The following is a 25,955-nucleotide window of genomic DNA, read 5'->3' on the forward strand; positions in this document are numbered from 1 at the left end:
GCCTCGGAGAGCTAAGGAGAGGGGTGGGGGGGCGGGGGACCGCGTTTGAAGTTAGGTCGGGCCAGCTGCTGTTCTCCTTAATAACAAGAGGGGAAAGGAGGGAGGGAGGGAGAGATTGAAAGGAGGAGGGGAGGGACGGGAGGGGAGGGAAGGGGAGGAGGAACCGGAGAGGGGAGCGAGGCGAGAGGGAGGAGAACTAACTGCCCAGCCAGTTTGCGTCACTGCCTCGCAGAGCAGAGAAGAGCGAGCAGGGGAGAGCGAGACAAGTTTGAAGGGGAGGGCAGGCAGAGTTAGCAGCCCCCGAGGCTCTCCTCTCCCACCGCCCATCCCTTTCCTCTCTTCTTCCCCAGCCTCTCTCTCTCTCTCTCTCTCTGCCCCATAACTTTTCTCTCGAAAAGCCCTTATTTAGCCAAAGGAAGGAGGTAAGGGGAACCCTCTCCCCTCCCCCCTCCCAAAACCCCCCAACTTTTCCAGTCCGGAGAAAGGAGGGGAGCGAGCGGGCACCCGGCTGGCCATGGAGCTGCTGTGCTGCGAGGTTGACCCGGTCCGCAGGGCCGTGCCAGACGCCAACCTGCTATACGACGACCGCGTTTTGCAGAACTTGCTCACCATCGAGGAGCGCTACCTTCCCCAGTGCTCCTACTTCAAATGCGTGCAGAAGGACATCCAGCCCTATATGCGCAGGATGGTGGCCACCTGGATGCTGGAGGTAAGCCTGCAGACAGACTCTGTCTGTCCCCATACGAATACTCGGCCACCCCCCCCCACCCCGCAGGGACCCTAAAACTGGGAGAGGGCAGGCTCCGCGCTCGCCTGTCCGCTCCCGTGCGCGAGTTTACCCCGCGCCCTTTGGCGAGACGCGTGGCTTCGTTTCTGTTCCCTGCAGGATGCAAGACTGACTGGGGGAGGGGAGGGGGAAAAGGGAGGGGGGAGGAAAATCTGGGAGAAATGAGGCTGTCCTGGGGCGGGGGTGGGGGAGCATCCCGCGCGCGTGTGCCTGCATGTGGCTGCCTCTTCTTCCCACCCCCATCCCGACCTGTCTTTGGCGAAGCCGCGGCTGCTTTCGGTGCAGTGAAGAAGGGAGCAAGAGTGTGAAATCGGGGGCCCCAACGTAAAAAAAAAGAAAAAGCAGCCCCCCAAAGGCCAGAGCAAATTCGCCCTAGGTTCAGGTCCCCGCATGTGGTCGCGACTCCGCGTTGGCACTTAAGGGGGGGGGGGGGGGGGGGGGGGGAGGAGGGAGGAGGAGAGAAACGGAGAATTCAGGAGCCCCGGAAGTCGCAATGAAGAAACGTGTGTTTTAGGGGAACCCAAAAGAACCACTTCTTCACCCTTGCTCCAAATCTTTGCCGAGCAAGCCGTGTGCCCACGTATGCACAGCTCTGGACCTGCCGTGGTTTCGCCATGTTGCTTTGCAAACTCCGGTTGGAAAGGCTGGAAAACGTCGCCCGCCTCCCCCCCCCGCACCCCATTATCCCGGCCACCCCACTTGTAATAGTGCCCTCTCCCCCAACCCCCACCTCACGAAGGTTACTTACAGTTTGGCTTTCCAGGTTCCTCGGTGCGGAGATTTGGGCGGGGTAGGAAGGGGGGGAGGAGGTGTGTGTAGGGGGGGATGTCGGGGCACCCCTAAAGGAGAGGTCAGAGTCCCCCGTGCCTCTCTCCGGCGGCTCCCCGTTCCTCGGTTTTCCCCCAGCTCGGCACCACGGTCCCCAGTTTCTGCCCTTGTGGGCCGCAGCCGGACACTCCCGCCGCGGCTCTCACCCCTCCAAGTTTCCCCTCGGGATCCAAAGCCCTAGGGGTCGAGATACAGACCTTTCCGGCACCCGAAACCTCCGTTTCGGGAAGCCTGGATCCTCTTTGGGGTTTTCACGCCAAAACGGCTTTTCTAGGATATTTCCTCGATTTTTAATTATTTTTTGAAACCGTCTCCCCATGCTCCGAGTCCTGCCGCCGAGGCTGCGGCTCTTCCTCCTCTCCTCCCTCCCCCTCTCTTCCCCACCTCTCCCCACCCACCCCCCCAATAGCGGCGTCTGGGTCGCAGGGACCCCCCCGGACATTTTTTCCAATTGTCGGGAATGATAGAGCAGGGTCTGGGGGTCCGAATGAGACCAAGAAGAAGACCCCCGGAGCTTCCAGAATATTTTTATTGATTTTTTGAAAAGATGACGAAATCCAAAAAAGAGAGTGTGAGTGAGTTAGAGTGAGCAAAGAAGTCAGTAGCCAAAGGGAGCGTCGCCGACCCGGGCGGCTACTGCGCATTTGTTTGTCTCCCGGGTTCGGATCTTCCATTCACCTCCTTTTTTACGTTCCTGGGGAACACCCCAGGGCGGATGGACTCTTTAGATTTTCTCCGTTTTCCTCGTTTTTATTCTTATCATATATTCTACTCCCCTCCCCCTCCCCACTCAAAAATTAAATATTTTTACATGTTTCCATAGATTATGCCTTTTCTTTCTTTCTTTTTTTTCTTTTTTTTTTTTTTTTTTTTGTCTTTTCCTGGTACTATTCCCTTCACCCCCCTCAACCCTTTCCCCGCTCCCATTGTAGGTCTGCGAGGAACAGAAGTGTGAAGAGGAGGTCTTCCCTTTGGCCATGAATTACCTGGACCGCTTCTTGGCTGGGGTCCCAACTCCTAAGACCCATCTGCAGCTCCTGGGGGCTGTGTGCATGTTCCTGGCCTCCAAGCTCAAAGAGACTATCCCTCTGACGGCAGAGAAGTTGTGCATTTATACTGACAACTCCATCAAGCCTCAGGAGCTGCTGGTAATGACCCTCTCCTTTCTTCCCCCCTTGTTCTTCGTCCTTCCATCTTTGCTCTCTCCAGGCCTGATAAGCTTCTACCCACTGCTCCCCAAACAAATGCTTTGGATCCCAGATTACCACACGGCTGGAATTTTCACATTTTAGGAGACAACGCTTTTAATATGAATTTTTTTTTGTTCCTACTGTGTTCCAGGCACTGTGCTAATAAGCGCTACGGTTACAACCATGAATAAGATCCCCTGAGACATTTGTGTTGGTGAAATTCATTTGCAGTTGTGTGCCCATGCGTGTGTGTGAGCATGTGCGCGCGCACGTAGGGGAGACTTGGGACATAGTGATAACCTTTTAATTAAATTCCAAATTTTCAACCACAGAATTCTGAGAAATAGTTCGACTTCTTACATGGTAGGAATGTCTTCACATGATAGTGTTTTGTGATGTGTCGCCTAAGAATCCAGAGTTCAAAGGTCCTATGAAGTCTCAAGATACCAAAAGATACCTGTACATAGTAGCTGTTCACTAAATATCATCACATTGACTTTTGACCCAAGTCCAAATTTGGTGTTTTATTGGAGGAATCTGAGGCCTGGGTTCCTAGCTCCAGTGGGGCGGTGACCTCTGTCCCATGACAGGGGTCTTCTCTTGACTCTGGTTTTCTGCCAGCAAACCCCTCCTCTTCCACCCCAGTCTTTTTCCCTGCGGCTTCACACCAGGCATCCATGTTGCAGCAGTGTGGAACGGTAGGGTGGCTCCCAGGCCCACCTTCTTTGGTCTGTACACCTTTCTCTGCACTGTTCGCAAAAGGGGGCACCCCTCTGACCGCCCCTCCCCCTCTTCACTGGCGAGGCCTGCACAAAGTCCACAGGGCTCGGACAGGCTGGTAGAACTGAGCTCTTTGTGAGAGGCCTCCCTTTCTGGGGCTGTGCTGCCATCTAGTGTCAGACATGTGCAAAGACGGGGGAGGAATTGCGGGGAATGTCGAGAGAGGGGGCATGAATGACTTCACCTTTGAACCGCTGCCAGATTTCAGCTGCTTCTGGTTTGGTCTGGGAGGCCCAGAAAGGTGCTTTCTTCTGGGAGATCTGCTTCCTTTAATAATAGTACAAGAAGAGTGTTTTAGATTCACATTCCCCTGTGAGAAGAAAGGGCTGGAATGTCAAGCCATCTTAGAAGACATGGGCTGTTTAGTAATTTTGTCTTCTTTTCCTCCCCCCGCCCCCACACCCCAACCCTCTGTAAAAAGCCAAGGCAGACTTAAAAGCATGTAAAGAAATTGTTAGAATTCGTTACTAGTTTGTTTTTCTCATGGGAGACCAGGAAAATGAATCTTCCATTTGGTTTGTTTATTTCAACATGATGGTGGACAATGGTGTTCTTCAGGACACCCCAGTTTTTTCCAGGACCAGCCAAGCTAATGAATATTGCTTCACAAAACACTGCCTGTGTTTTCCATTCCCTATCTTTTTATCCCAGAAGCTGGGATCCGGAGAAGTCCTAGTTTACACTGGAGAAAGCTGGGGTCCAGCAAGGGGAAGGGAGTCGCCCCAGACCACACAGCCTCTTCGTGCTTCAGGAGGGGGCTGGGACTCTGGTTCCTGGCTTAGCAAATGGAAGAGAGCCTGGGGGGTTTTAGGGCAAACGAGGGAGCAGGGTGGTCTCCGCCTCTCTTTCTTCTGAAGGCAATTAATTGGATAGGCCCGTTTTCCCTCTGACGGCACATACTTTTAGGGTTTCTTTTTGGCTTGTTTTACTTTCAGCACAAGTCCCCAAACGTATCCCGATAAGGGAGAGAAGAAGTTTTTCACGAGGTGGGCTGCCCGTGAGAGTCGGGGTTGCATTGTCCCCCCTTGGCATTGAACGGAGGGATTCCGTGGCCTGTGCATAAGCACTTTCACTGTGCCCCAATCACCTCCTGCTGCATCGTGGGGTTACTAATGCCCGTCCAGTGGGTCCTTCAGTCATGATGACAAAGGCCTATGAAACATTTTAGGTGAAAGGGCACTCTGTGGCTGGGTGTCTTTTCCCCAAGACTTACGCATTATGCGTGGAGGGGAAAGTTTTGAAGCAGAGAAGAAGGGCACTTTTTGGCACCAGCTACAAGTCAGCCGATGGGTTGCCCAGGAGTTGGGCCCAGGAACCTTAGTTTGACCTTTATCTGTGTACATCATTTTCCTGTGAGGATTTAAAAAACTATTAGTCCAGCGATAGAGACATAGACAACAAATGACTATCTAAGGGCCACAATGACCTTAGCAGTATCTTTTCGCAGGTTCAGCTTTCTGGGTGGGCAAGCATCAGCACTGCCTGCGAGTCAAGGTTGGCGGGAGTGGGGAAGCCAAGAGGATAAAAAATAGGAGAAAACAGTCTTAGCAATAGATACCTGGGTTCTCCCTATTGCCGGTCCCGCCTCCCATTGGAAGCCTAAGAAGAAAGGTCAACAACTACCAAGCTTTGGGGGACACTTGACAAATGGGCCCACCTCCCCATCCAGCAGCGTCCTCACGAGCATCCTTAAAACCGATCTGGATCCCCACCCACGCCCACCCCTGTCCCAGACAGGACGCCAGGTCCACCTTTGGGTTTTATACTCTTTTCTTCCTCCTTCCCTTCCTCAGGAGTGGGAGCTGGTGGTGCTGGGCAAATTGAAGTGGAACCTGGCCGCCGTCACCCCTCACGACTTCATCGAGCACATCCTTCGTAAGCTGCCCCAGCCGAGCGAGAAGTTGTCTCTGATCCGCAAGCATGCGCAGACCTTCATTGCTCTGTGTGCCACTGGTAGGAGCAGGCTGGAGCTGGAGGGGGCCTTGGGAGGGGCAGACACATGCTGAAGAGCCCCTTGTGGGGGGTGGTCAAGGGGGTAGGGAGGTAGGGAGGATGGGGTTACTCCCTGGTATGGGCCTGAGGGGCTTAGGAGACGGGCTGTGTTTTCCCGACTATCTGAGCTGGTATATTCTTTTTTTCTTTGCTAAACTCATAAATGGTTTACGACGACAGGTGTGGTAAGGGGAAAAAAAATACGGCCTGTAAAAATAATTCTTTATGATGCCTAAAGTGCTCTTTGAAGGTTATATATACTGGTCTCTGGTTGTGTTTAAATCTTTAATCTTTTGAGGAAAAGGATGGCTTGGAGATAAGCCCAAGAGGAAATTTGGGGGCTGGGGGCAAATACAGGTTAAAGGAACACTGTCAAGATAAATACGCAGCTTGCCCTGATAAGGGAGGCCAAAGGAGTTCTTTTTACTGTAGGACACATATGTGTAGCTGTTCCCTCTGCTGGCCGGGGGAGTAAACCCGGCTGGCTCTCAGCAGGGACTCAGGTTCTCAGCACTAGGGTCTGACGCCCTCGCTTTAAGTGCTGGTGTTTTGATTTTGGTTGCAAGCTCTAATGTAGCAATCACGACTGGCTTTTTCATATTAAAAGCTTTCCACCCACCCTGTTGATCCCACAGTTGATACATAGTTCTTACTGGCCCATTTGCTTTGCACTTCCCCTAATAAACTAAAGGCAGTGGTTTGACACTGTCTCGTGAAACTGAACCTTGGCCAGTTTCTACCATTGTTTTCCTGGTAGTGACCATAAGAGAGATCGTGGAACTTGATCTTCCAGGGGAGAGACACTATAGGTGAAGAACTGACCGTCTGGGCAGATCTTCGGTTTCGGGGTGGGAGGTTGGTGGGCGAGTGGGGAGGGCTGGGGTGCAGAGAGATCAGCCCCAGTTTGCCAAGAGTTGTTGAATTTTATAGCTGGGACTCGCGGGGGAGTTAGGGAGTTAACTTCTTTCAATACCTTGTTACATGGTATTCATGAGTTAGTACAGACAGATCACACAGTAGGCCAAAGTGTGCATGCTGTGTTCTCAGTCAAAAGGTCAGGCTTTGCTACTTCTCACTGGATGACCTTGGACAGGCCGCTTCACCTCTCTGAACCTCAGCTTCCATCTGCAAAACACATCTGTGGGTACGTGATCTGTACAGGCTTTTCAGGGTATTTAGGAGAAGGAAAATCAGAAGGAGACGCGGTGCAAGGCGGTGCTTTGTGAGCCCAGGAATGTGTAGACAATGTGTGGTGGCACTCCTTGTGAAAGCACCCCCATCTCCTACTCGGAACTTCATCCAGGTCCAGCAGGATCCCTTGCTCTGCCTTCGTGGGCTGGAGTGTCCCCAGGTACCCACAGTGGAAGCCCGAGCATGGGTTTTTTCCACAGTCTTTCCCTTCCTGATCCAGACCCGTTCCTAGGTTCCATGGCGTGTGCGTGTGCCCTGTGCCCCTTTGTGGGAGAGTGAGCTGCCCTTCCCGCAGCCCTGACAGGCCATTCTTTGGAGCCCCCCTGGACAGTAGCCATTCTTCTGCTTCCTCTCTTCTGCTGTCTGGCCTGGGGCCCTAGAGGTCAGTCCCTCATTGACTTGTCATTTTGTCTCCCAGGCCCTTCCTCTCCATTGTCATGATTCACTGTGGGGGAGGAGTCAACCCGTCCTTTTTTCTCTGGCCCTAGGACAGCTGACCCCTTGACCTTAAGCTCCCCCATTGCCCAGCTGTTAGCCAGAGTTCTGCTTTGACCTTGTCTCTTGACTGACAGATCTTTTGGGGTCTGTCCACCCATCCCTCCATTCTCATCTCTGTTCGGGGTAAAGATGATGGGTAGAATTATCCAGGCATGGGTAGATCTCCAGATTCTGTAAAGGCTCATTCTCTAAAATTGGGGATCCTGCCCCCCCACTTCTGGCCTCTTGCCTAGATCCTTGGGGTGGCTGCCAACTTTTTTGCCAGAGTAAGGAGCCTGGAACTCAGGTCCTGAGGACAGAGGTCTGAGGGGTGGCAGGGAAAGACACAATGACTGCCTTTTGGGAGACTTGAGCTAACCTTGGACAGGAAGTGAGGAAGGATAGAAGGAATAACTCCAACCGAATGAAAACCACAGGACTTAGGTACTAAGTTACTAAGTTTTAGGTGTGGACTGGTCAGACAGAGGGGCGTTCTCAGAAGTTTCCTGAGTCTGGGAAGGATGGGTCTGTCTCACAAGGCTTTTCTTCCTTGACTGTGCTTTTGTCTGTATGAAGGACTGGGTTACATGGCAACCTCACAGTGTGGAGTTTTATAGCAGTTGGCTCAACAGTATAAAAGCCAAGGGCTGCTTTTCTTGGAGGAAACATCTCCCACTTAGAGGAGATACTGCATTTGGGGGCCGGGGGTGACAAATGGTTGACTGCCTAAGACCGTCTGGCAAGTAGTGGGTGCAAGTAACGGAGAACCAAAGGTAGGTGTGACACCGAGACCATCCTGTCTGCTCCAGGTGCCTCACAGCCCAAAGCCAAAGAGGCACCTGGAGCCGGGGTTTGCAGGCCTACAAGGCCTACATTGGGTTCTGAGGAGATGATGGCCAGCCCTGAGGCTGTGTGGCTAGTTGATGGGAAAGCTGGTTGTGAAAGAGCTGGCAGTTCCCTAGTCTGTGTGGGGAGTGCATGTGTGTATGTGAAAGGGGAAGAGAGAGAGGGCAGGAGAGCAGAGAGGGGCTGTGAGAAGGGGAGTGAAGCTGCAGTTTTCCTCACAGGCTGGAGGGTAAGATGGTGGCCAGGCCGAGAGGCGCCCTCCTGCCCCCTCCCTCCTCAGCTCAGAATGGCTTCTGGTAGGACAGAGTGCCTCCAGCTGCCCAGTGTCCCTCTCAGGGCCAGTCATGGTCCACAGGGGCACTGGGGTGAGAAACAGACCTTCCTAACTGCCAGCCCCTGGCATCCATCCCCTTTCCTGAAGCTTTTGATCCTGGGGAGGCAGAACTGAGCCTTAGTGTCCCCCTGGTTGTAGCTTTGATGGTAGAGTCCCCCAGGTCTGCAGATGAGGAAAGAAGGACCAGAGAAGATGACTCAGGATTGCACTCTGGCACTGGAAGATTCTTGATGCATGATATCATGCTCAACAGATGATTCCAGTTAGTCTAGAAAGCCGATGACCTTGAGTTTGAACTTGGTGTGGAGGTGGGGTGGAGGTGCTTAACCTCCCGACCCGGGGCACCCCACATGTCTCTCTTTGTGCCTCGGGCAGCACCTCAAGGTGCTGGTCTAAGCTCTTTGCTCCATGCACGTGAGGAGTCCCGCCCAAGACTCCTGACGCCAAGACCCGAGCCCTAGTGATGATGATACCCCTTGGGTTTCCAGTCTTCCTGGCTTTCCCTAAAGAAGATTCATGACCTTCCATCCTGAGGTATAATCATAGCCAGGACCTGGAGAGGGTAGGTGATGCAGCCCCTTATCCAAAAAGGGAGGTGTGCCCTAGTGGTGGCCAAGTGGGGAGACTTTAGACCACCTTCCCATCTCGGAGCCCCTGCACCCTCTCTGCTGCTGACAGGGCATGGAAATGAGATGAAGTGGCTGTTCTTCGGCAAGTGCACCCCATGGGGCAGGCAGTGGGACAGGGTTCTCTCAGTTCCCATCTGGCCGTAAAATGAATGAGGCTGCTTGCTGTTCTCCAGCCGTTTCCCTCCCTCCCTCCTCCCACCAAGGTGCCACATTGGCATCCCCTTGGCGAGGCATCCCGGGCATGGTGGGTGAGGTGTGTGCCACCCACATCATGGCTGGGCCAAGGAGCACCCGGGATCCTGGCCTTTTTTAACTTCCACCTTGGTGCAGGTCAGAGGTGGGGGAGAGATGGGGGAGATGGGAGACTAGGTCTTCCCTGGTTCTCGTCAGCCTCAGAGCAGATCTCTCTCGCCCCCTAGTGGCGATTCAAAGCACAGAGGTCACTCTTGGACTTCAAGGTCTCCATTCCTATAGCCAAAACAATCCACAATCCGCGCTGAACTTACAGACAGGGCCATCTAATCTGTGATTTCAACCCAGTTTAGCTCAGAGCTCTTTCTTCAGTGAAATCTTACCAGGGCGTGCAGACACCAAGTCTGACTATGAAGCCCTCGCTGCTCTGTTCCAGATTACAGAGCCCAATGGGGCCCTGGGAGTGCCTATGGCGGTCTTGGGAAGTTAAGTGGGCTATGCAGGTCACATAGCTTGCTGGTGCCACGGCTAGGATCTATCTCTGACCAGGGCTCGCTTTGGGGAGCTTTTCTGGCACTGCTGATAGGAAAATATCCCAGTTTTCCTTCGTGGGATGTGGGAGGTGGCCTTAAGGAGCTATTCACATTCTGTTAAGGTATGAAGAGCACTGGGTTCACAGCCCAAAAGCCTCACCTTAACCCCAGGCCCAGGGTCAGGCATTAGACGGGTCAAGAATTCATAGATTCAGGGAGCCTGGGTGGCTCGTTTGGTGAACACCTGACTTCTGATCGTGGCTCTGGTCATGATCGCAAGGTTGTGAGATCGGAGCCCTGTGTCAGGCTCCGTGCTGGGCATGGTGTCTGCTTAACATTCTCTCTCTCCCTCTGTCTCTGCCCCCTCCAGTCACCACCCCCTCCCCAGGCACTTGTACTCACACACACACTCTCTCTCTCTTCCCCCCCCAAAAGAAAAAGAATTCATTTATTTCACCTGTAAAATGAAGTGTTTCGAAACTGATGAGTTTTACGTTGGTTTTTATTAATACTTCACCACTACTACTTGGATGAATAAGCAACCAACAGAGCTGGGATTCCCCTAAGGTGTGCCCCTTGCCTCCCCCACCTCCCCAGGAGGGAGGAGGTCGTGTCAGAGGCTTCTAGTATGTGGGCATTGTTCCTTTGCTCTGGGCAAACCACACCTGAGGGAATATGGGGACACTGGGAAGGGAGTGGCCTACTTCTGTCTTCCATTTATTGTATAGGGGCCGTCGGTTTGTCCCACTTATGACAAACCAGCACGAGGCTTCGGGGACTCGATGAGGTCACTTCTGGGATGGAACACAAGTGATAGTGAAAGATGCTCTAGGCAGCACAGAGCCCTCATTCTTCCCGGCGGTCTCGGCACGGTGGGGCTGCTGTCAGCATCTGCCTGGAGCCCCGGGATACAGGGCCCTTCCTCCTCAGGCCTGCTGATGCTGAACCGCATCTCCCAGCGGTCAGGATTACCCCTCACAGTCCCATAGAAGGTTCCCGTGGTCAGAATAGTGGTGGTAGGACACTGTTTGCTTACCAGGGGCCGGGCACTGTGTTTTTGCATGGATTATTTTAGTCCCATCCTCAGAACAACCCTACGAGGTGGGTCCAGTTATTCTCCTGATATGCTGGTGAGAAGATGGAGGCTCAGAGAGGTCAAGTATCTTGCCCATCTTCACATAGCGGGCTGGTGGTAGGACATCGGCCTCCCCATACTCCACCTTCCAGCTCTCGGAGCTGCTTGGCCCAAATTCTTCCCATGTCCTCAGATAGTCTTCGTAAGTATCTTCTGTTCCCCTAAGCACCCCCTTTCTTTTGAGAAGTTTCTTTACTAGCTACCCATGCGGTATGCACCTCGCCATCTAGAATGCCCCGTATGCTGTGTTCTGTTACTACGTTTTTACATCTGGGGTGGGGGGTGGGGATTAACCCTTGCTTCCGGGAACGGGGAGGAGCACTTGTGATGACTCTGTAGGAATGGATCACTGGTCAGTTAATTGCCTCGTACTCAGCTGCGGAGGAAGGAAGGTCTCAGAAGTCACCTCTTACCATTCCGGGTGGGCAATGGAGGGTAGAAGTAGACCCTCACCCCTGGATATGCTTTTTGCACCAAGATATAGCTTGTTGGTATTTTTGACCAAGAGAGGTAAGAGATTTCTGAGAGATTATTAGTTGGTATTTTATTTTTGCTGAAATAAAATAGTATTAGGAGGAAGTTTTACACAATTACTTCTGTTTCTTCCATACGTTTACATACATTTTCTGTGACTCCTACTTTTGTTACCTGCAGGTGCACATGTGTATTTTTATTCATATATTTCTGGAAGGTTGTCATCTTGGTCATAGCTTGCGTGCATGATGTTTGAACTTTCTGCCCACTCCCCCTGGCCAAGTGGATAAGTTTGAACCCTCTTCAGTCCAGTTTCGTAGCCAAAATTTAAAGTTTCCAGGACTGGCTGAGTGGGTTGGGTGAAACTTTCCACGGGTGAGTACAGAAGTGAGGTAACTAGAGCTAGTACAAGGACACGACCCTTCAGATATTTTATTCGGGTGTTTTCCTCTCTGCTGTTTCCCCTACCGACAGAGGGGGGTGTCCCTGAGTAGGGTCCTGGGGCAGCCCCTGAGGCCATGTGGAACTAGCAGTGCTCTCTGGAGAGAAATGCCTTGTGACTTCCCCAGCCAGTGGAAGCCATGTTCTGTTCTATTTTATAACACAACTCAGGATATACATAAATGGACATCAAACTGCTACAAAAGTTTCTCAAGACAGTATTTACTCTTACTACATGATTACTTCCTGATACTTTCTATCCTGTTCTGTTCGGTTAAACAGCAACAAAAACAGCCCACAAATGGGTTTCATGACCCAACTATGAGTTGCAGCTGGAAGTTAGAAAAACACAGATCCAACCCCATCCTCTATTAGACAAATGGAATGCCAGGGGCTGGAGGAGGCAATGACTCACCCAAGGTCCCACAGTCTGGACTCGGCTTGTAGTGCTAATGTCCCCTCCTTTGGACCTACCCAGAGAAGAGCCTAGCAGCTGCTCACGAAGCTTGAGAAAGTCCCTGGTTTGCTCCCACTGCGTGGGGCAGAGGGGCAGCGCAGTGGCTGCCCGGCTCCTGTAGCTCTTCTCTGGCAGGGGGAGCACTACCCAGCCTGAACTGCCCAGAGGCAGCTAGCTTCTCGTACACAGTGCTCCCCATTTCTGGAAGGCAGAGGACAGTAATCCCAGGAGGAGGCCCCTCAGCGTTTTCCTAAGCAAAACACGAAGTGGGGAGAGAAGGGCGGGGGGAGATCCAGTCCTGGCAACTTTAGCACCTGCCGCACCCAAGGACCACCCGGATATACCCCCTGGCTTCCAGAAGTTAATTAGTTTGCTAAAATTAGGAGTCAATTTTGCGTGCAGTTGGACAACAAAAGATAGGCATGTGTGAGGTGTGCTTCCTGGTCGGAGGCCTGGGACAGAGGAAAGGGAGGGCCAGGGATATCCTCCTGTCGTTCCCTGCCAGATGCTCCCACCCAGGGCCTTCGTGGGCCCAAGGCCATGGGCTGGCTGCCTCGTCTGCACTGTGAATGTCACAGGGGGAAGCTAACAAGGTTATTGGGCAGAGAAACACTCCTGTGAGCCCATGTGGAGGAGACCTACAGCAGAGCAGGAGGCAGGGAGGCCGCCTTTGGCACCGACCATGGGGATAGAGAAGGCACGGGAGGAGTTAGTGGACAGCAGGCGTGGGGCAGAACGCTGTGATACGCATCCCTCAAGAGGCAGAGATGGGGAGTGGGCTAAGGAAAGAAAGCCAAGGAGAGAGACAGACGGACAGACGGCAGGGCTCGCTCTGTTCGTGGGATTCGGCCAAGATGGGAGGTGTGGGCACGGTTCAGTGGATCAGCAGAGTCACTGAGAGCACCACCAACTTGATGCTGGACAATGGGGTCACCATTAAAGCGCTTTAATGGAATATGTCGTTTAACAGGGCATGGCACAGGAAGAAGGGGAAATACTAGGGTACACTCCTTTTATAGTTCAGCCTAGTAGTAATGCTGTAATTGGAAGTGTGACCCATGTCCCCCTTCTGTGTCTCCCTCCTGCCTGCCCCCTTGCACAGCTAGAGGCAGTGAACTCTGGGGTAATGCTAGAAGCAGAGGTAGCACACTGGAGGATTTGCTCCACTCCAGGACTGACCAGAGACTGTGACAGGGTAGTGTCCTTCCCATATGAGCACAAGGCCCAGGTAAGCGCCCTTCCAGCCCTCAGAAGTCCGCCCCTTCTCCTCCCCCACGTGAGGGTAATTGTGTGCAGTTTATGTGGTGCATTCGTGGGTTATGGACGGGACTGTGCCCGTGGGTCATTAGCAGCTCTTAGAAGCAGTCACAGCACTCAGGTGGGGTGTCGTCCTCTCCTCCTGGTAACTGGGAAGTAGGTGATCTTGGTCACCTGGCTCCTTTGCAGGAGCGCTCAGAGGAACGGGAGGTGTTTGTCTCCCAAGCTGAGCCAAGCATAGGAAAATCCCCTCTGTTTGCTTTTGGAGAAATGAAAATGGATGAGGGTTTGAGCTCCTTAAATTTATTCTCATTTTGTACTTCTCTTTAGTGAACTACTGTTTTTTTTTTTCCAGCCAGAAAATGGGAACTTTGGGCCCAAGAGCCATAAAATCTAAACCAAGTCACCCATCTGATTAGGGTGCAGTGGTGCATACTGGGTACCTGCTTTCTCTCCTCGTGTTCTAAGGGCCCTTGGCATTGGGGCTAGAAGTTGGGGATTGTGTGAAACTTGGCCCCCATCCCCTCCATTACTGCCTCTCTCACTTCCTTTTTTTTTTCATTTGTTTAAATAAAGTCATCTTTTGTTTTGGGCCGTATTAGTCCTTGCTGACTGTCCACAAAATAATAGGGCAAGGTAACATCAGGATTATTGGTCTTCATAAAATTGTACTCGCTTGTATACTTTTCCTGCCTTCCACCATCTAGATCCTTTGGTCTGTCTCACTTATATGGCACCTGAGAGATTCATCTCCGACCTCCCTGCTCTGCTCCTGCCATGACCCTCAGAGGGGAATGCATCTCACTCACCTTCCTGCCCCTTGTCCCAGAGAGGGTTGTGGGGACCTGAGTCCCCTCTCTGATAATTCCCTGTGTGTACTCAGATAAGCTCTCCAGCTTCTCTGCCTCCATTTCCCATTTGGTTCGGGACCTTCCAGAGTGATGGCAAATAAATAAAGGGTATCTTGGGAAGGAAGACTCAGGAGAGGACGTGTCTGTTCGTGAGGGATCACCTGTGCAGCTGACCTCTCACCATCCTCTTTCTGAGTATCTTCAGGTTGGGGACCCCCAGATCCAAATTATTCCTGGGCCTTGACCCTCTGCCTCTTGTTCTCACAGACTTTAAGTTCGCCATGTACCCGCCATCGATGATCGCAACTGGAAGTGTGGGAGCTGCCATCTGCGGGCTCCAGCAGGATGAGGACGTGAGCTCGCTCACTGGCGATGCCCTGGTGGATCTGCTGGCCAAGATCACCAACACGGATGTGGTAGGTGGACGCCATCTTCTTGGTTAAAACCAGATATCTCTTTTCTCAGCTCAGGGAAAGAGACACTTGGCTTGATGACGGTGTGTTGGAGGTACTTTTTAAATTTTTTTATTTTTGATGGTGGTTTCTGTTTTCCAAGATCCAGCCTCCCAGTACAAAATTCCATAGACGAGACTTCCTCCTAAGGTTTTGAAAGCCAGTGTGCCATAAAATAGAGAAAAGAACCTAGCAAACAGATACGAGGTGGGAGGAGGGCTGTTTACTAATTTTCCTCCGTGGGCTTCCCCGTGGGTCTGAAGTGTTGCTTCATTTCCATTTATGTACATGTCCTCAGACTGCCTCTCCCCCACATTGTCAGGCTCGGGCTCTGCTTACACCCACTCAGGCAGAGACCCAGTGGAGAGAGGGCTGGAGCCGGCTCTGCTTCACTGGGGGGTGGGTGGTATAGGGATCCAAGAGGTGCCCCACCTCCAGCAGGGTGTCTGGCCTTGACACACCTCTCAACCCCACCCGCCTCTCACTTCCCTTTTGTTTAATGTGGTAATAGATTAAGAAGTACTTCTAAGATAATAAAGAGCCATAGTAATTCAAGGAACTATTATTAGCTATAGATTTTTCCATTCTTGTGCCGGTGGACTGCCCAGAGACTCTAACTCTGCTTGCCAGAATTTGCAGCTCCTTAGAAGAAAGGTCTTGAGAGACCAAGGTCAAGCGAGGCTCTGATTCAGCTGGTAGGAAACGGCAGTCCTTAGAAGGTCCAAGCCAGGGTGGCTCTGAGAGGTCAGAGAGGCCGCTCCTGTGTCCTCCAGCCGAGGCTTTCCATGGGAGGTGCGGAGAGGGCTGGGTAACTGGCTGGGGGAGCGGGGAGGTCAGCCGTAGAGCCCGGGCTAGAATCTGGAAGCTCCCACTCCCCCCACCAACCTGGGAACGTTGCACAGTTGCACACCAACCGTAGCTCCTGAATCTTTTTGTTTGAGAAAAGCCTCTGCTTTGAAGGCAACCGGAGAAGCCTATCAGCCGGGAGGCCCTGGGGTGTCACCATGGAGAGGCTCAAGATGCAGGCGAGCTTCACAGTCCCCCCTCTGGATGCTCCAGGGAGATTCAGAATGCCTTGCTGTGGGACTAGATTGAGTTAAGAGATAACGTGGCTTACAGGCCTGTGGCTGATGCCACATGGGGATGCTGATGGGAAGGCTGACAACCCCGAGGGCCTAGGGCTGCAGCTTGCTGGGTTTCTCTCCTCCCTATCTGTATTCTGCTTTGGGCTTTATTACCACCTCAAGGAGGTGGTGCAGGGAGGTGGTGAAGGGCCTCATGGAAACCCAGGTTCCTATTCTGAAGCAGGTCTTAGATACGCCTTTAAAATTCTAGGTCCCAAACAGAGGCTTTCCACAGAGGCCTGTGCCACCGTGTACTACATGGTTCCCAAAACACAGCTCGAGAAGACCCCTTCCAGTGTGCTTTGCGTGAAGAGTGCTTTCCTAACCCTCCAGAGGCAAATCTGGGACAGAACGTAACGTTTATAGAAATGATGAGCTTCTTTCCTTTCCTGACTATCTCCTACTAAGGCTGCCTAACGAAAAGGACTCCCAACAGCAACCAGTTTAAGACAGGCTCTTCCCCGATCCCCAGAGACAAAAATGTCAGTGACAGCAGTTTGACCCCCCAAGCACTGTAACCTCTTTCCGATATTTATGGACTTTGCCCTGGTTGGCTGGTGGCCCCACAGGCCCTGGCTTTCTCCCACATATTCCTTTCTCACCCCTCATTGGCTTCAGATGGACAGAGGTCACTCCAGAGGTGCCACTGAGTCTCTCCGGCCGCTTTTCAAGACTTCAAACCAATTTCTCATCTTATACTGGAGAAACCGCTTGCCCCTTTGAGATACTGTGTAGCTGGTGTATCCATGTCAGTCAGCCGTTAGACTGGGTTAAATGAGTACAGAAGCCGCTAGAGGTCCCCTGCATTCCAGCTGCGGAACTGGAGATGCATGGGGCCCTCATTCTTACCCGTGGGCCTCCGGGTCAGCATTTTAGTATTAACAACCAAGCATGAGCAAAGGAGAACTTTTTCAGACAACAGTCTCAGACCTCTGTGAGTTCTAAGCTCACCTGTGGGCCCCAGAGGCTTGCTCACTCTCCCCTAGCAATGTTTTTAGTAAAAAGGCTTGAGTCATCTCGGGTGAGGCTGGCCACCTGTGCCGGACTTCCAGGAGCTGTAGGTCTCCTCCTATCCATCAGGCCGTGTTCTCTGAAGTGCTGAGGCTCAAGAGTGAAGGAAAAGAAAAGGACTGGAATTCAGAAAGCATCTGGGGGGGGGGCAAGTGTTGCTTCCTGAGCCCATTTACCATTTCATGAGTCAAGAAGCGCTGTGTTGCAACCACTTCCTCTCCATTCATTTCTGGAGGGATTTATTAAAGGTTCACTTGTTGCAGACCTGCACGATGAGCAAGGCACGGAGGCAGAAATTCGGACGGATGGGTGGGTCGTGTATGGAAAATGGGCAGGGAACTGGGTGACTGTAAGACAAATTACAAGTAAAGCATGCAAAACCCTAGCAAATTAAGCTCATCAGCAAATGAATGCAGAGGTGTTAAGAAGTATAAATGGAGGAGGAAAGCAGACCCAGAGGAAGGAGCTCACTAGGCCTAATGTGAAATGCAGGCTTCCTGGCAGAGGGCACTTGGCAAATAGGAATGTCCTTGAAATGGAGAAACCAAAAACGTGGTATGTATGTGCAGTGGGATATGAGTCCGCCTTAAAGAGGAAGGGAAATCCGGACACACGCTGCAACATGGATGAGCCTTGGAAACACGTTCAGTGAAAGAAGCCAGATCCCAAAAGACACACAAATGGGGCCACTTACTGGAGATACTTCACATAGTGGAATTCATGGAGACAGAAAGTTAAATCGGGGTTCCTAGGGTCCAGGAGTGGGAGGAAAAGGGAGTTCTTTAATGGGTATGGAGTTTTGCTTCAGGAGGATGAGAAAGTTCTGGAAATGGATGGTGGAGATGGTTATATGACAAAGGGAATATACTGAAGGCCACCGTACACCTGAGAACGGTTACGAGGGTAAATGTCACGTTTGGTTTATTTTGCCACAGTTGGAACATGGACATGCACACGCATACTGCTGTCAGACCCACAGTCTGAAATGCCCACAGGTTGGTGTCGAGCTCTCCCATGGAAAAGTCAGGTGCACAGGGCCACATTCTGCCACATTGGCTGCAGCGGAATAGGACAGATGTGAACCAGGACCTGGAGTCCTGATGGTTCTGTGCCTGCCCCGGGCACCTTGTAATTTGTGATCTCCTCGAGCGGACGGTGTTCTCTGCCCACGTGTTGTCAGGGGCGGACTGGGGAAAGCGGATCCCCTTGATTTCCTTTGAGATGGGCAGACAAGTGTCTCTAGCTCGCTGGCCAGCGGCAGATAGCTTTGATAGGAGGGACCCATGTGGCTCTGAGAAAGTCGGTCTTTGTTGCTCCCTCTGGTTGCCAAAATAAACCGGAACGCTTCATTCCAAAGAGAAAGCTGAGTGAGAAGCCTGACAGTTTAACGGGGAATAAAAGTCTCAGAGGGTGGTATATTTTAAGTACTTTTTCCTTCCAGTCATAAGTGTTGCTAAAAACAGACGCCAGCCAGCGAGGCGGTGCTGGCTTTGGGGAAACTTCTACCGGGGCTTCCGTTGCCAAGGGTGAGTTTGAGAGGAGGGATCGAGCGTCCTGGTTCCCCGGTGAACCTTTCCCGGCTTTGCTGGGCAGAGTCGGGGTTCCTCTTCCGTCCCTCGGCACTCGGCTCGTGCTTTGTGCCAGCGTTTATCTCACCATTCGCTTGTCTATAGAGCCTCTGGAACAGGACCCAACTTTTACTGCGCTCTTTATCCAGAGCCTCTGGCAGAGTCTCGGGAATGATGCTGAAGAGAGGGAGGGAAGCAGGAAGGAAGGAACGGAGGACACAAAGGCCAGGCAGATGGGCTTAGAGTGTGTTTCTAAGTCTTTGGTCTCTCCAGACCTTTGGAAAGCCCTATATTTCTTAGCCTTCATTACATGCCAGCGTCCCGAGCAAAACCCATCACCTTCACGTGCCACAATTTTACAAACCGTCTAATAAAAACGCAGAAGTCACACTCCTGGGCTGTGACGATGCTGTGAAGCTATTGGGAGATAATTCAACGGAAGCAGACGCTAGTCCCCTGGTCACCGTATTCATCCTTTTCTGTCCCGTTCTTAAATATCACCCACGGAAGATTCCAGGATGCCCCTCCCTTGGGCTCATCCTGGCACGTTAGGATCTTGGTTGTCAGTGAGCTGTTAAAAACCTGTTCGCTGTGCAGGAGAAGAAGTCTCGATTTTGACTGCTTGCTCTGGGCTGGGTCCCCCAGCCCCGTCTTTGTCCTCTTTGGAGAGAAGCACCGACCCCCTCCTGACACACCTTCCCTTACTATGGGCCCCTGTATGGCTGGGGCCCACGGGGCCTGTGGTCAAGAACCTTGGGAAGAGTGGCCGGAGGGGAGGCTGGGGGCGGGAGGAGGGGGATGGAATAGAACTGGAGGCTCAGGCTCCCCTTTCCTGCCTTATTTCTTCTGCGGGCTTCATTTGGTATGCAAGGAAATAAGCCAAACAGCCTGTGAAGAAAGGAAGAATGAGATAGTTTCCTAAGTTGTCTCTGCCTGAGCTGGCCGCGGGTCTGGGGCTCATTCAGCCCTTTGTCCCCCCGTTGAGTGCACTGCGTGTGTGGTGACAATGGCGTGGTGCAGTTACACTGAGGGCTAATGGTCGGAGTTCCGTCAGCCCATTCATGGAGGCCGAGGAGGGTGCAGGGCGCGGAGCCCAAGCCAGCGCGCAGAGGAAGTCGGAGGCCCGTGTAACGAGCTGGAGATCACAAACAGGGCTGTCAGGGCTCTGGGGCTGGGGGGCAGGGGCCAGGGAGGGAGCCTATCATCCTCAGAGTTGGAGGTCTGCCCGACCTCCAGCGCTGTGGAGTGCCACCTGTCCAGGCTGACAGACGAGCATTATGGCTTTCCTTTTAATCAGCTTAATTTGGGGCATCTTAACACAATGACGGGTGCTTTCGGAGGCTGCCGGAAAGCAGAGGTCCCAGAGCCACTGCACTTTGCATGCACGTAGCATCTTTTCACAGGAGGAGCTGTGGTCTCCCCCCCGCCCCCCACCCCCGACATCCCCCGCCCCCCCAGCCCCTTGGGCTACGTCTCCCTTTCTTGGAGAGTTTCTGGCCTGTAGGTCTTTCCTTAGAGCTGGGAAGAAGCAGAGGGTCTCAGGGGAAGGTGTTCTGAAGCTGGAGGCTTGCCCGTTTACAGCCAGGCTTAGCCTGTAACTCAGCGTAACCGGGGAACGAGTTCCGTAACCGGGCTTCAGTTCCGTTCTCTAGCTGCACAATGTGGGCGTGTGGCTGTGTGAGCTCCCAAAGCCCTTCGGACCCCCAAGTCCCCTGACCCTGTAATTGCCTCCGTGTGGCGTCTTGTGATTCTGCCCTTCGGAAATAACTATGATTCTGCTCTACTCCAGCTTTGCCTCCTTTTCTTTTTGGGCCTTGGAACTTGTCCCCCCTCTTTTATTTCCTTCTCTCAGCTTGACCTTCCAGCACGAGCAGCCCCGCTGGGTTTGAGGCAGGGTTCCTCCTCTCTTCAGGTCACCACTCCCCCCACCCCAGTCCCGTGCCTGGTCCTGCCCTGCTGTTCGGGAGAGTGGGAGCTCCTTGGGTGGGAATGGGGGCCTGTGAGGGGTGGGCACATCTGGCAGCAAGTAGTAACACCACCAACACATTTCCTTCTCCCTTCGCTTTCCATCAGCTCATAGAAAATTCTCATGCTCTTTGCAAGTCCAAGAATGGTTCATAATGGAGGGTATTAAAATACCGGGAGTGAGTTCTGTCTCAAGGAAGGTGGGGTGCTGATTTCTCTGTCACCACCATCACAGAGTAGACTGACATTGTTCTTACAAGACAAAACCCGTTAAAGTTTTTTTATCCAGTTAGGAATGTGCGATTTGCACTTGAAACTCAAACTGATGATAGCCGAGCTGTGAAGAAGGGGACCATGAAGGAGGGTTAGGCAGAGGCCCCAGAGAACCTTCCAGGAGTGAGGGACATGACTGGCCCCAGAGAGGCTTAGCTTCCTGCTCTGTCCCAGATGAATCTAGGAAAGAGCAGGGGCTGGGGTTCAGGGTCCCTCGTTTCTGGGGTGACTGCTGTAGTCCTTTATCTTTTCAAGTGGGAGGTGTCAGATCAAGAGCTGGCCATGATCAGTCACGGTTTAGATTGGAATGAAAACAGAGCTGAGGAAAGGTTTTTTTTTTTTTTTTTTTAAGATTTTATTTGTTTATTTGACAGAGAGAGATCACAAGTAGACAGAGAGGCAGGCAGAGAGAGAGAGAGAGAGGGAAGCAGGCTCCCTGCTGAGCAGAGAGCCCGATGCGGGACTCGATCCCAGGACCCCGAGATCATGACCTGAGCCGAAGGCAGTGGCTCAACCCACTGAGCCACCCAGGCGCCCCGAGGAAAGGGTTTTATATGAAAGCTTCCTTCATTTTATTCAGGAAAGCCGGTACCACGTGTTCTTGGCTGGAACTTACATAAATGTGACCCTTGAGGCATCTGATCTTCAGTCCCATGGCTCTGAAAGTCCCGTAGAGGTGACTGTCCAGTGTCCCAGCCTTCCCTGTAGGATTTTTTCCAGAACTATTCTTAGAGTTTTCAGGCTGCTGGAAGGGAAGGCTGAATGCCAGAAACAGAATCGTTGGCGACCCCAGAGCGAAGACTCTTAACACGTTTCCCAGATCAGGTTCTTTCGCTTTCTTGAGCTCTGGCTCATGTGAAGGACCGTCTTTCTCAGGGATGCTGATGTGGCTAACGCAATGATAATCATGGAGTCCTGAGTTGGTTGTATTTCTGGGGTGGAAGGTGGGCTGACCCCGATAACCTCCCCATGGCACCGAGATACAGCCTCTGAGGAAGGAAAGCTGGACAGGATCCGTGGGAGGCACCAGGGTTCTCGTTGCGGGGGAGGGTCTTCTACATGACCTTCACCTTCACTTTAGGGACTCTTCTCCAAATGGCTGTGCCATGGGAAACCCTCTCGTTAAAGAGGCCTTGAGGTTGACACTTGACTGGCATTTCTTTCAGAATTTCATTGTTCAGAGCTATTGTCTGTCCCTCACTTACACACACACCAACCCTCAATCAGGTGGGAATCCTGCCACCCTCTGTAAAACCCTTTATGCCACACCTGAAACTAATAGAACACATGTATTAATTATACATCGGGGGAGAAAAATAAACTCTTTTTGCCATATGCTTGGGATAGAATTTGTCATCCCTGTAGGCAGGCAGGCAGTTACCGTCCCTATGGTACGGAGGGGTTCTGACCCAACCCTCTGTCCTCCTAGAAAAAAAATCTTATAAACTTAACCTTCACCAGCTCCTGCAGTTCCTCTGGAGCAGACGGACATCCTGTCACAACTGGCCGGATTCAACTCATTATTCTCTGTGAGAAAAAAAGAAAGAGGAAATTAATATTCATTTAAATTCTGTAGCCCCTCATTTCTCAGTGAGGAGTTCAGGGGAATGAGGGAAGGCGGCGAGCACCTGAGATCTGAGACGGGGTGTTTGAGGACAGTGTTAGACTCCCTAGCATGGCCTCTGAGAACACGTCGGCTTCTTCAGACGGTGCTCAAATGGAGAGCAAGCCACCTATTCCAGTTTTGGAAGGAAAACCGACTGTGGGCCCTACCGTCCACCTGTGATGCAGGACCTTCCCAGGGAAAGTGGAGAGTCCTTTGCCTCAAGCTGTTGTTTGCCTTGTTGGCCCACACCAGCTTTATCTTTATTTAAGATCCATTTTCTTTAGATTGTAAGGCTTTCAGGTTTTCCACTATCTACTGAAATAGATGCGCCCTTAGAAACGTGATGCCTTTTGCCTTCACGATGAGCTCATGGGGCGAGTGGGGAGTGACCTGGGAGCCCAGCCCCTGGGTGTGTGGGCTTTGGAGGAGGCCCACAGGCAAGGTTTCCAGTCAGTACTTAGGGGGTCGGACAGGGTAGAGGATGAGACCGGGACACGCCACAGAAGTCTGAGAGATGTTGCCAGCTCCTGACAGCTCACTTATTTGGAGTGGCCCAGAGATCTCTGTGGCTGGGTTTTGTCTCTCTCATTCCACGAGCCACCCCCAGTGCCAGACCCACCGTGCTTCCTTCAGCAATCTGGAGCAAATGCTTATCCATACCTCATCTCTAAGAAATTGAAATAATTCTTTCAGCCTCCAGGATGGGTTTGTTGTTTGTTATTACAAGAAATGGGATTCACTTATTGAATTGAGCACCTTATCTATAGCTCAAGAGGTCACCTTTACCCTATGAGTGTGTTTCGTCCTTATTCTACAAGTTGGGGAACAGATCCGAGAAGTGAAATGACCCCGCTGCTGTGGGTGGGTCACAAATACGACTCTCCCTTTCTCCATTTGTCTCACATTCTGGGTGATACCCTGTCTCCGCCCTTCACAATCGGGCAGCTGTTGTTTCTAATTTTTTTTTTTTAAGATTTTATTTATTTATTTGACAGACAGAGATCACAAGTAGGCAGAGAGGCAGACAGAGAGAGGGGGAAGCAGGCTCCCCACTGAGCAGAGAGCCCAATGTGGCCTGATCCCAGGACCCTGGGATCATGACCTGAGCCGAAGGCAGAGGCTTTAACCAAGTGAGCCACCCAGGCGCCCTGTTGTTCCTAATCTTAAATTTCGTAGAAAGCTGCAGTTTGAAATATGGCATGGACGAGATAGGAATGGAATATTTGGAGGCATGAAAACTGTCCCTTTATTTTAGATCTTCGGAAAATAAAGATAATGCTTTTGTGCTTGGCAAACAGTAGCCTCCAGGCTACAGTGAAAATTGCACAGTGAAACGAAAAAAGGGGAAGCCTAGATTAAGCTGTGGGAAGACCCAAACAGAGTCTATTTAACTTATTTTCCATGTAGATGCCCCGTGAGTTCAGAAAGGGAGCCAGGGGAGGGGGGCACGTATCTGCTAAGAGTGATTTTCTCTACCTCGAGCTGCTAAGTGCCAGCCCCCCTCCCAGTGACACCCGAGTGTGGCACATTCCATGGCACCCCACTAATGGAAGCTTTTGCCTGGGGCAAATTTATTCTGAATTTTCCCTACCAAATATAGACTAATATCAAACAATGCTGCAGATTCTTACTTATTCCCCAATTGGACAGCTCCAGTGTCCAGAGTTCTGTCAACATTCCGTGTTGCAGTTCTGTGAGAACTGAGGGCGGTAAGGAAGCAGGGAAAAGGAGGTTTTCTTTTTAAGAGCTTAGGCGGTTTCTGTGAGCACAGTTCAGTCCATTCCCTTCTTATCCATCCTCAGGTGCACCACCAGCCTAGCTCTGCGGCTCTGTCTGTGGCGCTGGCCTTCGCCTCGTCCCCGTCACCTCCCAGGGTCCAAAACAAAAAGCCCCTGGTTGGCGCTGTGATGACGGGGTGCAGGGTGTCCGTAAAATGCTCAGAATCTTGGCCAGACTCTCAAGTGTATTGGTCTCAACTGGGCTTCTGCCAAAATCCCGTTTCTGTTTCGATGGATCTGGAATGGGCCGGGATAAGGGGGTGCCGATGTTGCCGGCGGTGCACCCCACTCAGAGCAGTGTGGTCCCACGGCTCTGCCGGGACACCTCTTTCTATCGGGAAACCGGCACATAGCGCGCAAGGCTTCCACTGTGTGTATTTTCTTCTTAAGTGCGCCGCCCACCGTTGGTCTTGCTCACAGCTCTGATCTGACCTCTTCTCCTTCTAGGACTGCCTCAAAGCCTGCCAGGAGCAGATTGAGGTGGTGCTGCTCAACAGCCTGCAGCAGTTCCGTCAGGACCAGGGGGACGGGTCCAAGTCGGAGGATGAGCTGGACCAGGCCAGCACCCCTACGGACGTGCGGGATATTGACCTGTGAGGACGCGGTCGGGCCGAATGGGAGAGACGCATTCACATCTGCTCTCTCCTTCTCTCTGGTTGTGTTTTGTTCTTTATGTTTTAGGATAAAACTTTAAAAACAAAAAAAAAAAAATTCTGCCCCCACCTAGATCGCATTGAAAGATCTTTTTAGAAGTGAGAGAAAAAGGTCCTATAAAAACGGAATAACTAAGAGCATTTGGTGCCTATTTGAAGTACAACAGAAGGGAATCCCTTTGTATATGCGAACAGTTATTGTTTGATTATGTTAAAGGTAATAGTAAAATGCTTACAGGAAAACCTGCAGAGTAGCTAGAGAAAATGTACGCCTGCAAATATGGGAACAAATTAGACGAGGTTTTTTTTTTTTTTCATGTTATGAACTAGCATGTACACACCCCTTGTAGGATAATTTCAAGGAACTTGCGTATGCCATTTATGGCATGATTAGATTGCAAAGCAATGAACTCAAAGAATTAGAAATAAGGGACACGATGGGGAGGGAGTACAAAACAATCTCTCAACCTGATTGAACCATTTTGGATGTAGAAGCCCCTTTGCTCTTGACCACCTGTTTGTTACTAAGTCTGGAGCATAGCTGACTCTAGTTACGAACTCTTGCTGTCTACAGTAGCTGCTACCTAAAAGAGATGTTTTATTTTGCCGGTTGGACACAGGTGATTGGATGCTGGGTTTCATGTGTTTTTGACATCTTGCTTCTTCTTCCAAACATGGTTCATTGCAGACACCACCATATTTTTATCAAAAGGGGCAATCTAACTTTGGGCCAGAACCAAAACTCCTATGAGTTGGAGGCAGATGGAGACCAAGGGTGGGATCTGGAATGGAATCTTTTCTCTTAATGTATTCAAGAGGGCAATGTGACCTTGGCATCCTTTATTAAAAAACTGATTTTTTTGGTGCTGATTGGCATGTCTGGTCCACAGTTTAGCATTGTTATAAACCATTCCATTCGAAAAGCACTTTGAAACATTGTTCCCGAGGGATAGATGGGATGGTTTATGCAAGTCATGCTGAATAGACTCCTCCCTTCTTCTCCTGTGCTCCTCCCCTCCTGCGCAAGTCGGGTGACTATTCACTTCTGGTATCTGACATTCTCTGGTACACAGTTCTGGTATCCCTACCGGGACTCAAGAGACACCCCTTTCCACCGACATTCCCATCACA

At 51.6% G+C, this 25,955-nt stretch overlaps 1 protein-coding gene across 1 annotated transcript; it reads left to right on the forward strand.

Moving 5' to 3' along the window:
- Nucleotides 1-228: 228 nt before the first annotated feature.
- Nucleotides 229-25,689, forward strand: LOC111159766 (cyclin D2). Its single transcript, XM_022522356.1, has 5 exons — nucleotides 229-709; nucleotides 2,548-2,763; nucleotides 5,379-5,538; nucleotides 14,662-14,810; nucleotides 24,619-25,689. Exons 1-5 carry the CDS (start codon nucleotides 515-517, stop codon nucleotides 24,766-24,768), a joined length of 870 nt encoding a protein of 289 aa, XP_022378064.1. The 5' UTR covers nucleotides 229-514; the 3' UTR covers nucleotides 24,769-25,689.
- The last annotated feature ends 266 nt before the right edge of the window (nucleotides 25,690-25,955 follow it).

This window comes from Enhydra lutris, unplaced genomic scaffold (genome assembly GCF_002288905.1).
Source record: "Enhydra lutris kenyoni isolate GAN:26980312 unplaced genomic scaffold, ASM228890v2 scaffoldscaffold69, whole genome shotgun sequence".
NCBI classification, from domain to species: domain Eukaryota; kingdom Metazoa; phylum Chordata; class Mammalia; order Carnivora; family Mustelidae; genus Enhydra; species Enhydra lutris.